At 40.7% G+C, this 15,746-nt stretch overlaps 1 protein-coding gene across 1 annotated transcript in view; it reads right to left on the reverse strand.

The window, feature by feature from the left end:
• Positions 1-8,112: 8,112 nt before the first annotated feature.
• Positions 8,113-15,746, reverse strand: part of atp10a (ATPase phospholipid transporting 10A) — a 39,923-nt gene continuing 32,289 nt past the window's right edge. The window contains exons 17-21 of the mRNA XM_028587863.1: positions 15,040-15,240; positions 13,919-13,999; positions 13,709-13,813; positions 10,616-10,803; positions 8,113-9,490 (exon numbers count right to left, since the gene is read on the reverse strand). Of these exons, the coding sequence (XP_028443664.1) occupies positions 8,860-9,490; positions 10,616-10,803; positions 13,709-13,813; positions 13,919-13,999; positions 15,040-15,240 (1,206 nt within the window). The 3' untranslated portion in view covers positions 8,113-8,859. The remainder of the gene's footprint in view (positions 9,491-10,615; positions 10,804-13,708; positions 13,814-13,918; positions 14,000-15,039; positions 15,241-15,746) is intronic.

Here is a 15,746-nt window from a genome sequence, read left to right on the forward strand (position 1 = left end):
AGAAGGTAAAGAGGTGGCCGGGTTGGTCAGTGGGTAGAGCAGGCGCACATATGGCAGAGGTCCAGGGTTCGAATCCGACCTGTGACGATTTCCTGCATGTCTTCCCCCTCTCTGTCTCCCCTTTCTCACCTACCGGTCCTATCAAATAAAGGCAGAAAAGCCCCAAAAAATAATCTCAAAAAGAAGGTAGCTAAAGAGGAAATATAATCATATTCTTACAATAACTGAGTGCATTTATAGGAATTTAAGAGCACGTTCCTTAAAGCTGCCAAGCTACTTTTCATTCATTTATTATGAATATATGTGGGCTAAGATTAGCTCTAGGATTGTATTAGAGAGATTCCAAATAAATATGTCATGTTGAATAGAAGGACATCATGTACAACACCAATGAACCCCCTTTTGTCTCTCTTTGAGCGCATCCATTTGACACTATGGCTGCAGTAATCCTCATGGACACTGGGAGTCACTGCAAGGACACTTTAATATAATGTCAGTGACACTTTTCTCACAAGGTGATTTCTTTCTTTCTTCTTATATTTTAGATTATTTATTTCACATTAGATTAAAACAAACAGACACCTTGTTGAGTTAAAATAACTACCTCCACACAGTTTGTCTAGAACAGTGTAGTGGTACCTAAACCTTTTGACTCGTGCACCGCTCATCACACTTTTGACCTTTGCTTGTAAGTATTTTGACAGAGTGGTATTGCCTTAAGTAAAATATATAAGTTATTGTTATTCTTTTTCTTAATTTGACGAACAACTAAAGAGACGTCCATTCCGATGCACTCACAGCTGCATGTGACAGAAATAAAAACGTTTTTTTTCCCCTCATTTTGTATTTAATTATGAGATTCAAATACTTCATTTTGGTGACGTTTTATGCACTAATTTGCGCTGGATTGACTGGTATTTTAACGGGCACGTTACAAATATTTGTACTACAAAGTTGTCAAATTGCTTACCAAGATCATGTACCACCTTTTTCAGTCCAAACAGAGACACTTTAAAGACCACACAAAATAAAAAAACTAAAAGAAACTTAAAGTCAACTCCATTCATCTACACTACAGTCTGAGCTTTACACTCAAGAGCACACATGGATTTGTTTCATCATTTCTGCTCAGGTTGTGTTATGTTCAGATGGAGGAGATGAGGGCTTCAGCAGCCACTGATTCAGGTAAAGCTCTAACACTGAACATTAGCCAACACTGGCGGCCATTGCTTTCTACTTTTTGTGTGATCATCTATGCTTCTATCATTTCCCTCCCAGCTATTTGATATGGATTAAGAGTGCCTAAAATTGACATCATCATGGCACGTCTCTTTTTCCTGGAACATATCAATTAACCTCAATTGTACTGTTGGCAGTTTAGGAATGTGACTGCAGGGTGGTACAGAGTTCAGGAGAGGACACTGAAGGTTGCGAGTAGGACAGGGCTAAATGTGTAGGATTATTTTATCATGGCTGTTAAGTGATTCCTGGAAGTGTGCCATACAGCTAACAGAGACAGGGGTCACTAAGGCAATCAAGACAGAGCTGACGTCTTCTGTGATCTGGAAGACCACGTCTCTGATCAAACCTCTCACCTCTGGCTCATAATCCACGCTCAGCTCAGCAGCTCACTTCAGCAGAGTGTGAATGTTGACATCAGCACAGCACGCAGGGCAAACAGTCGACTGAAATGTTTATGAGGCAAAAACAAGGTATTTTCTCATGTCTTGGTTTATGCCCCGCTGTGCTGTTTTTTTTGAGTTCCTGCTCTTTCTTTGTTCAGACTGAATTTGTTTTTTAAGCCATCCGCACCACGAGGCTTTAGTGACAGCAATGACGGTCAATGGTCCATCCATCCATCGTCATCTGCTTATCCGGGGCTCGGGTTGCGGGGGCAGCAGCTCCAGCAGGGGACCCCAAACTTCCCACTCCCGAGCCATTAGTCGGTCAATGGTCCAGAAATATCTATCTCAAACTCAGACATTCATTGTTCTCAGGGGATGAATCATATTCACTTTGGTGATTTTTCCTCTCGGCCACCATGAGGTTGACACTTTAAGTATTTAGGGAAATATCTCAACAACTATTACGTTCCATTTTACACAGATAACCATGGTACCTACAGGATGAACCCTAAGGCCTTGATCAGACAGAGCTCGCTTTAGCACACTGGGAAGACTTTTTGTAATTGTTTACAATGCCAAACCTGGCAAACACTCTTATCTGCTGAACATGAGCATGCTAGCATTGTCATTGTGAGCATGTTAGTGGTCCCCTAATACTGTATCTGAAGTCTCTTTTATATAGACCTTAGTGGTCCCCTAATACTGTATCTGAAGTCTCTTTTATATAGACCTTAGTGGTCCCCTAATACTGTATCTGAAGTCTCTTTTATATAGGCCTTAGTGGTCCCCTAATACTGTATCTGAAGTCTCTTTTATATAGGCCTTAGTGGTCCTCTAATACTGTATCTAAAGTCTCCAATTCCAAATCTCTGGGTGGGCAAAGCAGAGAAAGGGGAGGTAACCTTTCCCCGTATGACCTCATAAGGAGAAGATTCCTGATTGGTCCATCTGAGCTTTCATTTTCTCAAAGGCACAGCAGGATACCCAGGGCTCGGTTTACACCTACCACCATTTCTAGCCACTGGGGGATCATAGGCAGGCTGGGGGAACGCATATTCATGTTAAAAAACCTCAAAGTGAATTTTACATGCCATGGGACCTTTAAGCTCAAACCTCCACTGTGCCTAAATACAGCTTCACAGAGCCACTAGCATACCTGCACACTCTTATTCTTATTATTATACATACAAAAGTATAACTGCAGTGCTTAGTAGTGCCACAAGGTGGTGCCTCCCTTTGTTCTGCAGTCTTCTCTGCTCGGACTGACACACGCACGCACGCACGCACGCACGCACGCACGCACGAGACTTCACTAATGAGTTGTTGCAGGTTATGCTATATGTTCTACTGCTCATGTATGATAAGTAAATATAGCGCTGTGAAGATTTTATGGTCAATGAATAAAGTGTCAATGTGGAATCTCCGTTTAGTTGTCTGTGGACTCTTTTTACTAATGGGCTATCTCAGAGCTCTCTCCTCCACCTACACCATTCACGTTACATTATGTATTATATTGTGGCTAATATTATACTGTATTTTATAAGAATTTTAAAGAGTAAATGAAAGCTATAGTGTGTAGTTTCTGTCTCCCCATGAGGAACTCTAAGTAATGACAACAACACTGTCGGCGCGATACAAGCCTTATGTGATCGCGCACGCGCCCCCGCCCCTCCCCAACGCAGTTGCTAGTAGCCAAGGAGGACACGGAGGACTAAAAAAACATGATGGACTCTTCAGAAGAGGTCATTATCTTCACCACTCGAGTTTCTGTGTGGTAAGGTCACCGGACGCCACAATCTCCTGAACATAGTCATAGTGAGAAAAACAAAACTTTACATACACATCGCTGCTGATTGGGTAACATCTCTGACACACCCACCAAAACGAGAGGAAACAGGAAACATACCTCCGAGCTCGTTGCACACTACACCGTTCCAAGGAATATTGTCGTTGCTCCTGGAAACCGTAGCAAAACACTGAAGGTGCCTGTGTAGTCCAGGACACTGTGACATCACTGCTGGGTGGGGTAACAGGTGCCAGATGCTTCATGGGTGAAGGGGACCTGAAACTTTCAACCAGAGACGGCAGTGAAACACTCCTTTTCAGCCAGGTGTCAAGTTACTCTTTAAATGATCACATAAATATGCTTAATAAATGTATGCACTGTAAATCATTCCTCTTGCACTACTGTACATACTGTATAATCGCTGTACATATTGCAGCCTCCAACACTCACAATTTGCACCACTGTACATACTGTATAGTCATTTATTCTGTATAACCACCTGTTCATATCCTGTACATACCTATAGTAATAGACACATATCTATATATTTACATATCATTCATACCTTGCACTCTGTATATACTGTAGCATAATGTTATTTAATCACTGCTTAAGCTTTTCTGGTTAGACACTAACTACATTTCGTTGCTCTGTACTTGTGTCATGGGCAATGACAATAAAGTTGAATCTAATCTAATCTAAATATGATAACAATAATTATAACTAGTCTTGTTTTTAGTGCTCCTGCTTCCTCCTACAGGGGAACTGGAGAACTGGAGACTATATACCCGTAGGTGGTTGTCTATCTTTGTGTTACGTATCCAGGGTGTCCCTGTTGTTTCTGTTGGATGGATTCCTGCGTCAGTGGGAAGTTAGACTGAAAAAGAGCACAGTATTTCTTTGGCTTTTAGACACTCCTACGTAATATTTAGTGCAGAATGGAGCCACAATGCCTCCACCAACTGGAGGAAAGATGGCCCGGGCTTACAAAAAGCCTTCGTTTGTTATTTGGGATCAAAAGTGATGCGGTGCATTATAGCTCCACTGGTGTAAATGAACAAGTCTTCAAGTCTTCTCAGCAAAATGCAAAAAAAACATAAACAATTCCCATAATCCAGCTCTCTAACGGCTTCATTGGACCAGGTTATTTATGATGCAGCTTAGGAAATTGAAAATGTCCTGATTTAAGCTTGTTAAAACAATGGGTCATGAAGCAGGTCAAGGCGACTTTAATGACCAGAATATAGAGAGAGTGTGTGTGTGGCTGCCTTCTACCTGCATTCACATGCTCCGTCTTTTTCTCATGCTTGTACTGTATGTGAGTTTGTGTGTGTGTGTGTGTGTGTATATGTAAAATGCAAATCAAACTCCATTAGCTTCTGCCGAATCAGTCTCCTGTCTGTCCTGTAGACGGCAGGTAATCAAAAAAAGTAATTAGAGAAAATGAAAGAATACTATGAGGAATCCCTCATTACCAGAGAGGAGCCTGTTTAATTATATTATCAATCTTTCACATGAATACTCATAACACAATACGTGACAAGTGCGACAAAATCCTTTTTTTTATTGCATGTGCTGCTTACCTAATGCCACTGAGAGCAGATGAATCACACACAATATTGCTGTGCAGAGAGTGCACAATGGCACAAAAGTTCCACACTTACAGTTTGCAGGAAAAAAAACAGCTGATCAATTGGGGAAGGTTTAAACTCGGGCTTTGAAAGAGATGGAGAGAGCAGCACTGCGAGGGGAGAGGAGTCATCATTATCTCGGTGTTCAGAGGAGGAATCTGCAGCAGCGGTCAGTATTTGGCCGTTGTGTTGCAGCAGCATCAGCAGAGCCTCGTCTGTCCCTTTTCCCTCAGTGTGCCTTAAAAATAACATTAATAACAACGCAGATGTTATGCACACCAGGCAAAGACCCACCGCTGCAACACCAGGCCAAAGATCATCAGTCTTCTGAAGGCCTCTTATGTCACAGCTTTGGACAGATGTGTGAGCGGATAACAAAATTTATGCAGATATACTTCATATCACTGAGACAGAAGAGGTCATTCATGTTTTGGCCTCAAAACTATTTTAAACTACTAATTTTTTTTTTTTTTGCATTGTAAAAGAATAGTGACATGTTTAGCTGTCAGGAAAACATATTGGCCAATCTCAGGCACTCAAATAATAATAATAATAATCAAAAATCAATAATAATGTATTAGCCACAGCTCTGAGTGATTCCGATTTAGCTAGCAAACCTACTACTCAGAACTTTTATATCAAATAAAAACATCTGAGATCTCTGTCCAGAAGAGCACAGTCCAAACAGCTAAGAACCCTCAGGCTCCCAGGCCTCTGGCAGAGGAAGGAAAAAGGCCACCCAGTACGGGGCGAGTTTTTTTAGTCAGAGAGAGTTCAGCCCATTCAGCTCATTGTTTTGGCTTTTACGCCTCACAACCTGTGTTTTGGTTCCCTTCCCCTGCTTTTATCAGTTTCCAGCCACAGGCGTCAGTGATAGAGCCTCTGTACACTGCCTGGCCAGCCACACACAAGACTCAACGTTAGCCATCAGAGGGTGAACATAGTGGAGCATTTAGCAATTAACAAGACAGATATTTCGCTCAGTAGTTGGTTGGGAGACAAACATTCATCAAGTGGCCACAAACATGAGTTGAAATAAATAAAAAATTTTGCTCCACATCTGTTGGATTGTGTAATTAGGTAAATGTTTTCCAACGAGTTCCCCGTGACAACTTTATACAGTGATAGTATGACAAGTATTTATTTTCAGCTTCTTCTGCTGGCCAAAGACATCGGTCAATGCACGTTTTAAGACACCTTCGTGTTTATCTGTGACCTGCTTAAACGTAGTGACAGAAGCACAAGCAGATACAATGCAATAATGTAACAGAAAAACACAAAATCTAAATTAGGACACACTAAATACTGATTGTAACCCAGTTTGAATGGAGCAACTTGTTAGACTAGTTTACACCTTAAACCCCCCCGGGAGCTCAGAATAAACCCCTGAGCTCAGCCTGACAGGCACATTCATCCAGCTAACCGCAGCATCTGCAGTTTTACAGTAATAACACAAGACAGGCTTTGAGCTTTGTAGTGTGGTAAGCTCTTAACAATTTCATCCATTTTCACTCCCGACCCCAAATGTCTGAGCTATAGTGCTTACAGAACGCATGTCAAACGCAAAGACTTTTACAAATTAAGGACTGGGACGTTTTATTAAGCAAGAACAACTTTCCAAACCGTAAAACAGGTAGTAAAGGATAAATACTTTATTATTGTCATTTTTATTTTGTTCACAAGTAGCCACGGTACAAGTATTCTCCAATTACTCAAAGGACAAAGAACTGTTAAGAAAAATTTGTATCCTGAAACTTAAAGTTTTTTTTCCAAGTGTGTGTTAGTGTGGGCTGCAACTTTTCATTGCTACAATTTAGAGAGGCTAGACCAAGAACTTTGTGTGATCTTGGGTCTATATCTATATCTATCTAGATTACTACCTTGGAATGACACTGAACTTTAAAAGCAGATCATTTGATAAAACCAACAAATGGAGCTCAGATATGTTTCAATGCTGTGTATGGTGAGAGTGAAGTTTCCTGGAATTCAGCAGTGAATACGCTCAAGCTTCATTCTGGCACATTGAATGCAACGCCAAAAGCACAGAACAGACAGAAACCTATAAAACAAAGTGGACAGACTGCGCAGTCAGAATGCAAACAACATGCCAGAAAAAGGGGCTGTGTGCAAAAACAGACCGGAGGAAAGAAACCACATAGCATGTGGCCTCATAAATATCATCCACACCAACACAAGACGACCCTCACTGAACAAAGACACAGCTGCAGCATCGGAAGCAAACTCTTAGATTTGTAATTTCTTATCCAGTGTTAAGGCACATACTATTGCTTAGAGAATACAGAAATATAAATGATCTTTGGTAAATGATACACTTATACACTATAAAAAATGTACTGCACTGACACAATAGATACACAATCGTGACATATTAAAAGTGCTGCTGCTTTAAATGCTTAACAATGAAACAAAGTCTAGCATGTTTCCAATTTCCCATACGTTAACTGGTTCGTTTGTGCACAATGACAAGAAGTACATCACGATTCCTTTCAAACATGTGAAAGGAATAAAACTTCCCAACCTTGTCATACGGAACATGCCGCCAGCACCAACAATACTCGTAATCTAAAAAATAACGCTTTCAAAGCGCAAATTTAAATCTTAAAGCCACATCTTTCACCGTTGAGCTTTTTGTTTCCAGTCGAGCACCAGCAGAACAAACGAACTCAGCACATGAAATAAACGTTAGAAAGGACACAAAGTAAACGTGACGGTAGCGTGTTGTCGACCTAGTGCACAGCGCTTAAAGGAATAGTTTGATATTTTGGGAAATACGGTTAGATGAGAAGATTAATACCTCATACTCTCATGTATGTGCTAAATATGAAGCTACAGCTAGGAGACGGTTGCCTTAGCTTAGCATAAAACAGAGGGAAACAGCTAGCCTGGTAGAAAAGCTGACTAACATGTTATATCTCGTTTGTTTAATCCGTGTACACACACACACACACACACACACACACACACACACACACACACACACACACACACACACACACACACACACACACACACACACACACACACACACACACACACACACACACACACACACACACACACACACACACACACACACACACACACACACACACACACACGACTGTTGCTGTATAAAGGTGAATTCTTATATTGCATTATCATATTTAAAGTCAACAGCTCTCATAATTATTCAGTGGAATGTACAGTATGACAGAACAGCTATTAACACACTTTTCAGCCTTTAAAATTTAGCAAACAAATATTTGCAAATCCAGCAACAAGACTGAAAGGAGCAGTGAGCCAACGCCGCTGTCTGCTGACTTATGTAACAATAAAACTCTTTGAGAATCTGCACTGAAACACGTTTCTGTGGGAACTTAAAACATATGAAATGTCTCTTCTCAGGAATGTCAACACTGATTCAAGGCCATGGATGGCATCTGATCCTGGTCTTAATGCATTTGCAGGCAAAGCTAAAAGAATGAACAGAGAAAGAAAATAAACTCTCAAACACGCCAGCAGTGGAATGTCTCTCCTCTGCTCCTCCTTACATTAAAACCTGATCAACTACTGAGATGCATCTTTGATATAAAAAAAGTTCCAGGATAAAAAAAAACTAAATCAAATGGGAGATGTTCCAGTTCTTCCATCTTCAAAACCTCAAAAATATCTTAAGCTTTAAACATCCTGAATATAAAGTACCTATTTGTATCTTTTATAAAAGAATCTCCTTGAAAAATACAATAAAAATTAGACTTTTTAAAAAAATCTATCGTGCAAATTGTTGTGTGAGTAAGATAGCTAAGACTGTAAGACATCACAGAGTGGTGTGCAGCGACTGTTCCGCCCCCTGCTCTGTCCTCTGTGCAGGATGAACGCTGTGGTCCGACTTTAGTCTTTGGTCCGAGTTCCTGGTGTATTTGACGCACTGGGCGGGGGGCAGGTTCAGCTGGACGCTGCCTGTCTGAGAGAGCAGAGGCGTGGAGGTGATCCAGCCGGACAGACTCACATCTGACGCCTCTAAAGTCTTACCGAGACACTCGGAGTCTTTGGTGGAAGGAGGCCGCGGCTCCCCGGGGAGCTTAGGAGTGTCTTTGGTGTAAGGAAGAGTGTCTTTTTCTGTAGGAACTATTGTGTAGAGATCTAAAGGGCCCTTATTACTATCTGCAGGCCCCAGCGGGCTTCTCTGGCCCTGTTCATCCGTTTGTAAAGCGGGCCCCTGTGATGTCTCGGAGCTGGGGAAGCTCCTCTGGTCTTTTTTATTGCAACCTTTAGGCGAAGGCTTGCTGAGGGACAGGAAGGGAGGCTTGGGGCTGAGCGCTGACCCCGCCTTCACCCTGCTGAGGCTCAGAATGTTCCGGCGAGTTTCAGTGGGGAGTTTATCCAACTGTCTTCCAACTTGGACTGGGCTGGGAAACAGCGTGCCTTGACACGCCCTGTAGAAATATCTGGAAAAGGAAAACAGAGTCAGATATCAGACAACACTATTCCAAAGATGACTGCCAGGCTCTTGGGATAAACATGAAAGACATCTGGTACAGATACTGTATAAGCCATCGCACGGGCCATGAATAATTGAGAAATAGGGTTGGGTATTGTTGGGGTTTCTTCCAATACCGGTGCTCAAACAATACTTTTAAAACGGTGCCGGTGCCTGAACCAATACTTAAAAAAAATATTAAGGCTTGTTTATTGCTAAGGAAGTCAACATTTAATGATTGACTGAAACAATAACTTGTAACAATAACTTACTTCACCGGTAAATTGCTGTTAAAACAACAAGAACAACCACTGAATGGGAAAAGGGTATTTTCCAATAACTTTGAATGCAACACGATGCTAACTAGTTTTAAGTAAATGCACCGTCTGTGTTGTTTTTCCGACAGCATCCCGCTGTTGGAATCCTCTACAGTAAGAGACAGTCACACTTTACACCGTTTAGCGGTCAGCATTGTAACCAGGTTTAATCCAGCTACTAGCTAACGGTAGCTAACCTTACCTGCTGTCAAGTGTAGTGTTAACTAGCTAACGGTAGCTAACGTTACCTGCTGTCAGGTGTAGTGTTAACTAGCTAACGGTAGCTAACGTTACCTGCTGTCAGGTGTAGTGTTAACTAGCTAACGGTAGCTAACGTTACCTGCTGTCAAGTGAAGTGTTAACTAGCATCCCACACAGCACTGCTTCTGTTGAGCATCAGAGAGAAGTGCAGGCATTTAAGTGGCACCGAAATGAGGCACCAAAACCCACACTGCTATTTGGTCCAGTAGATACCGGTCGTTTTTGCGTAACTTCCACTGGGGACAGGGGGAGAATGTTCCCCCCACTTTTCAAAATCCAGTTTGTGTCCCCCCCCTCTTTTTTAAATCCATTTGATATTATTTTAAAGTCTCTGTGATCTATTTTAAACAATAAAGAAAGTAAGACATATTTTTCTCATACAGTTTAGTACTGTATATACTACTCCCTAAAATTTAAAATGCAGGAAATGGGATTCAAGTAGAAAATATTTTCCCGGTGGACCCCCAGACCCCTGTTTCGTGTATTCAGTCAAACCCAGATGAAACACGGTGTACCTGGGCAGCAGCGCTGCTACAGGCGTGATGACACAGAGCAGGTAGAAGAGGGGGTCCTGCAGCAGTCTCTGCATGGTCCAGTAGGGGTTAGAGGGGGTGTAGCAGGTGGGACAGGAGGCATTGTAGCACAGAGCCACGGTGAAGAATAAAGCTGTACTGAAGGCGATAGACAGCCAGTTCATCCAGGTCTACATAGGAAGGAGACAAGGGAAAGTATTGGGAATTCTTTTACCTTTGTTGTGTGAAAAATACCTGATTTAGCTTTCTAAAATAATTACAACAGACCATGGTGACTTCAACAAGGCAACACAACTGATGACAGCAAGTAAGTCCACCCAGTGTCTAGCCAATGTACTGTATCCCATGAGGATTCATAATTATTAATAAGGGGATGATATTTTATGATTTTTGTTGACTATTCCTCCAACATCATTGCTGATAAGTTGTATATTTTAAAACCATGTAATGCATTAGCTTTGTTAAACATGGCTGTAAAGTGTTCAGATACCATGCTATGAATGTTAGAATGATTGAACACCAACACTGGTGAACTATCAAAGAATTTTCTTTTTAGTAATCTGGGTCTTATTTTCCTAGTGTCAGCCATACTGTAGGTTACGATACGATAATGAACTTAACCGTTGCTAGAATCAGTCCAACAGGGCAGGAACAGGAACAGTCAGTTTATCACACAGGTTGTAAACAAACTCCCATGTAGCCATCCTATCGAAACAACTTACTGAGAAATGAAACTCAAAGTGAGTGCAGCCAAATGTCAGTAATAATCACCTATTGCTCAAAAAAAGCCAGTTTGCACACAACTACAAAAACTACTGTTGGTCAAATCTGAACCAGTCTTTAAAATGCCATTGATGTTCACAGCACAACAGACTAATAAAACATAATTTTAAAGCTGCGGCCATTTTTTCTTTTTTGGCTACTTGTGGGCAGCAGAGCAAGCTGTAATCAACATATCACTTTATGAATTTTATATGGCAAACAGTTGCCTATTTACAAATCTAGCTACTTGAAGTTCATTTAATCTATGGCCACTTGACTTGTAAGTTCACTCTTTCAGCTCCGTTTTTGGTCTCCACCGACTCCTGAGGGAAATATCTGGCTCTTTAGCTGCTAAATGCTCTGCTACATTCACCAGCTAGTTGCTAACTTTGTTTATCTGCAGTTTAGGGTTGAGCAGGTAGCGGCAGTGGATTTATCAAAAACATTTTTTTGCTGGAAACAGCAGCCTGGTGCGTCTGAAAACGAAAAAAGGATGTGGTGAGAAAACAAAGTTGTGGGCTGGGAAAACCAAAACAATGAGCTGAATTATTTTAAAATGCTCCACAGAGCTGAGGAGTGCTAATTCTCTTTGGGCTCTCCACTACAAGCAACCTGTTCACAACACACACATCATTACATTGATTGTTTATATCAAAATGTTGATTGGTGCAGCTTTAAAGTTTTCACAAATTAATCATCTCAGAAATAATTGCAATTAACAATATAATTGTGTCTTTCAGTCAAATAAAAAAAAAAATTTATATTTATTACTTTTTTGAACAAATTCAAGTTTTGAATTAATTCCAGGATACATCGTCGGCCTATGAAGTAAACCATGCCTCTTTATAAAACATTTTTTCTAACTGTATCCCCCCATTTTTGTTGCTATGAACGTGAATAGGGTCAAGTGCCTACAACTAACAATTGAAATAAAAATATACAATATAGTCCACCAATAATCAGCTATAAATTACAATTTGGCAAATCTAAACAAAATCAACAATTACCAGTCATGACCTCAAGATCTTAGCTAAGCTAATGTAAGCAGCTATTTGGAGTTAAACAACGAAAACAGCAAGTATGTAAAAAAAAAATTCGACAATTAGACAATAATGTATTAACTGTTACATAACACACATCGTTTAATAACACCCATTAAGATGTTTTTCAGTTAAATGTGTCTGACCACCCAGGTTCATTACCATGTTGGACTTATGGCCAAACCTAACAAATGAAAAGGTTATATGGAACCAGACTTTTCCTTTAAGCAGGTAAATAAAACCAATGAATGCAATCCAAATGTATTAACATGAGAAGCCTGCACACTTAATATTGTATATGCAGTTATGTGCTCTTGTGCGCTTTAATGAGTTTCGGCAGTTACTGCCCTGGTGTCACCCTGAGGCCCTCCTGAGTTGACTGACTGTTAGACACCTGACAAGGTGAATTCTATAAAATGGTCCACTGGTGTACTGTCCCTGCTGACACATACACAAGCACACACTGAAGTGCATAATTAATTACAGCCCCACAGCTACTGTATGGGGGGGGGGAGAAAGAGCCCTGCCTGCTGTCATTTCAAATACCTTTAATTGACTTTCACAGCCGTTTACCGATCATGCATGCATTAGGTTTCTTTAGCAGCGAGAGAATCAAGTAACTGCCAGCTGAGCATTTGGAAATGTTTACCTTCGGTCGACGCTGCTCGCTGTGAATACTTCTCAGCATGATGACCAGGAAGTTAGTTAGTGAAAAAGGACATTTTTCATGTACAAAACTTGTCAGGCTAAATTTACAGCCTCAGCATAATGGAAAAGACTATGATTCAATGCAGGGTCATAAATGTTAAATGGCTCATGACCAAGACTGCCGGGCTGTTTTACGAGAACCACAGGGGGGGGGGGGATACCTGAGAATAAAACCAAGGCCGCTGGGGGAATGTGTGTGTGGGGGGAATAAAAATAAACAGGTATTGTGGAGCTCTCTGGTGGCGTGCTGCAATGTGGTGGAGATAGTTTGCAGAGGGCCTGGACGGAGGCATACATGCTGTCAAGCTGATATATAGGCTCTGATGCTGCAGAGCTTTCTGGTTCAATCTAATCAGCTGGAGTTAAATATCCATGTGCCTGTCAGCCTTCGCACCAGTGCTCCCTCACAAAGCAAGATGCTGATTTGAGTGAGAAAAAGCAGCATTGAGAGTAGGGCTGAACGATGAATCGCTTTCAAATCGAAATTGTTCAGCCCCAACAGAGACAAGAGGCACTTTGAAATCTTGAGTATTGCCATCAAAGAGTCTAAAATTAGGATCCTTACCCAGGTTTTGGTCTCAATGCCCAAGTGCACCAGAATGGTCAATAAAGCGAGGGTGGTGATGGGCGTTCCCCATGTAAACAGATCCACGTCAGAGTCAGCGTAGGCCTGGGAGGAAGAGACGGGGCGAAGAGAATGGAAGTGATGAGTAAGTAAGAGCAGCACGGAATTACTGAGTGAAGACGAGCGGATGGGAAATAAAACCAGACTCACAAAGTAAGGGATGAAGAAGCAGACCAGACTTTGGTAGAAGGCATCAATCATGTTCATCCAGAACATGTATGGCTTATATTCCTGCGAGACAAAAGCAGAGATTTACTGCCGTGAAACTCATTAATGTGAAGGACATTAAAGGTGGTATTAAAATATGTTACAGGTTTTCTCTATTCCATTCAACATAGACACCAAAAACTTTTAGGGCTGCAATAAACAATTATTTTATAACGATTATTTGAACAGTCAATTCACACAGGCACATTATAACCGGGGGCTGTGGAGATCCTCCCGCAGAAAAACTACCAAAAAAAAAAAAAAAGGACAACATGGACTTAATCTCCCAAAACCAACCATATTTTTTGAGGGGGAGAAATCTACCTCTTCTAAATATTAGGGGGGACACATCCCCTGCATTGCCCCCAAAATCTACGCCTATGGTTGCGATATTTCAGCCTGGACCGGTCTGGAACAACTGCCAGCATAGTAAAAATGTCAGATCATTTTATGTCCAATTAGTTTTTTGTTGTTGTTTAGATGCTTTTCATCCAAGCATACCTCATTTATTAAAAACTCACACATTCCCGAAATCTAATAAACAAGACAACTGAGCAAAATCCATCTGCAGAGAAGGACCACGAGATGTGGCTGAAAGCGCTGAAGGAAACCGAATAAGTTGAGTTTCACTCAAACAACACTTTCTCAAAATCTTCTAGGGAAAAAAGGAAAATCCAAACATTTTTGCCAAATTAGATTCAGATTTTGTCTATCATATAGTATAGGTTTGTTTTGTATATGGTTTGGACAGAGTATCTCAGTGTAAACACCCTACTACACGTAAAACTGAAATGTTACATTGTATCATAATATTTCCAAAATTGTAAACTAAAAAAGATTATACACACTATACACACATTAGATTTTCTGTAATGTGATGAACGTAGTGCAACGCCAGTCAATATAGATCTCAAAATGTAGTTTCTATAAAAGGAAAGATACTGGATGAGCTGTAAAAATACTTCTTCCCTTTCTCCACTAGCTTCTTTAAACACACATCTTTTCTTTTCCCTCCAAGAGAAGACAGACAAACAAAAAGGGAAGAATACGTAACTAGACCAGACCTCGGAGTTTTGGCCGTTCACATAAAGCTGAGGTAGTTGTTGGAGAGTCTCTGCTGACACGTCTTTGTCCAGAGTGCCAGTGATGAGTTGTGGGAAGGCGGAGAACATCAGGTTGAAGAAGATGAGATACCACTGGTCAATCATGGCTGAACCTGAGAAACCGCAGTAGAACTGATACCAGAAGATGAGCGCTACAAACATCTGTGGGAACAAAAGACTACAGGAATGAATTCACATGAAGAGAGAGAAAAGGAGAAGAAAAACACCACTTTGTGGAAATCATTTCCTTTTTTATTTATCAACTGACCTAAATCACACATTTAACTGCCTTTTAACATCTGTATCTACACAGATGCTGTGAGATGAGTATATACAGAAGTAGTGCTGTAACAATTCAAAATTTTACTGAACAAGTAATTGTCTCAAAAAAAAATTGCAGTTAACAATATAATTGTCTCTTTCAGTAAAATTCAACCTGCGAGAGTCCAACCTGCGATGATTTCTTGTATGTCTCCCCCCTCCCCTTTCTCACCTAGCTGTCCTGTCAAATTAAGGGCGGAAAATCCGCAAAAACTATTTTTTTATATATATATATATATATATATATATATATATATATATATATATATATATATATATATATATATACACACACACATACATACATATATATATATATATACACACACACACATTTATTAATGTAT

The sequence above is a fragment of the Perca flavescens genome, chromosome 9 (genome assembly GCF_004354835.1).
Source record: "Perca flavescens isolate YP-PL-M2 chromosome 9, PFLA_1.0, whole genome shotgun sequence".
NCBI lineage: Eukaryota > Metazoa > Chordata > Actinopteri > Perciformes > Percidae > Perca > Perca flavescens.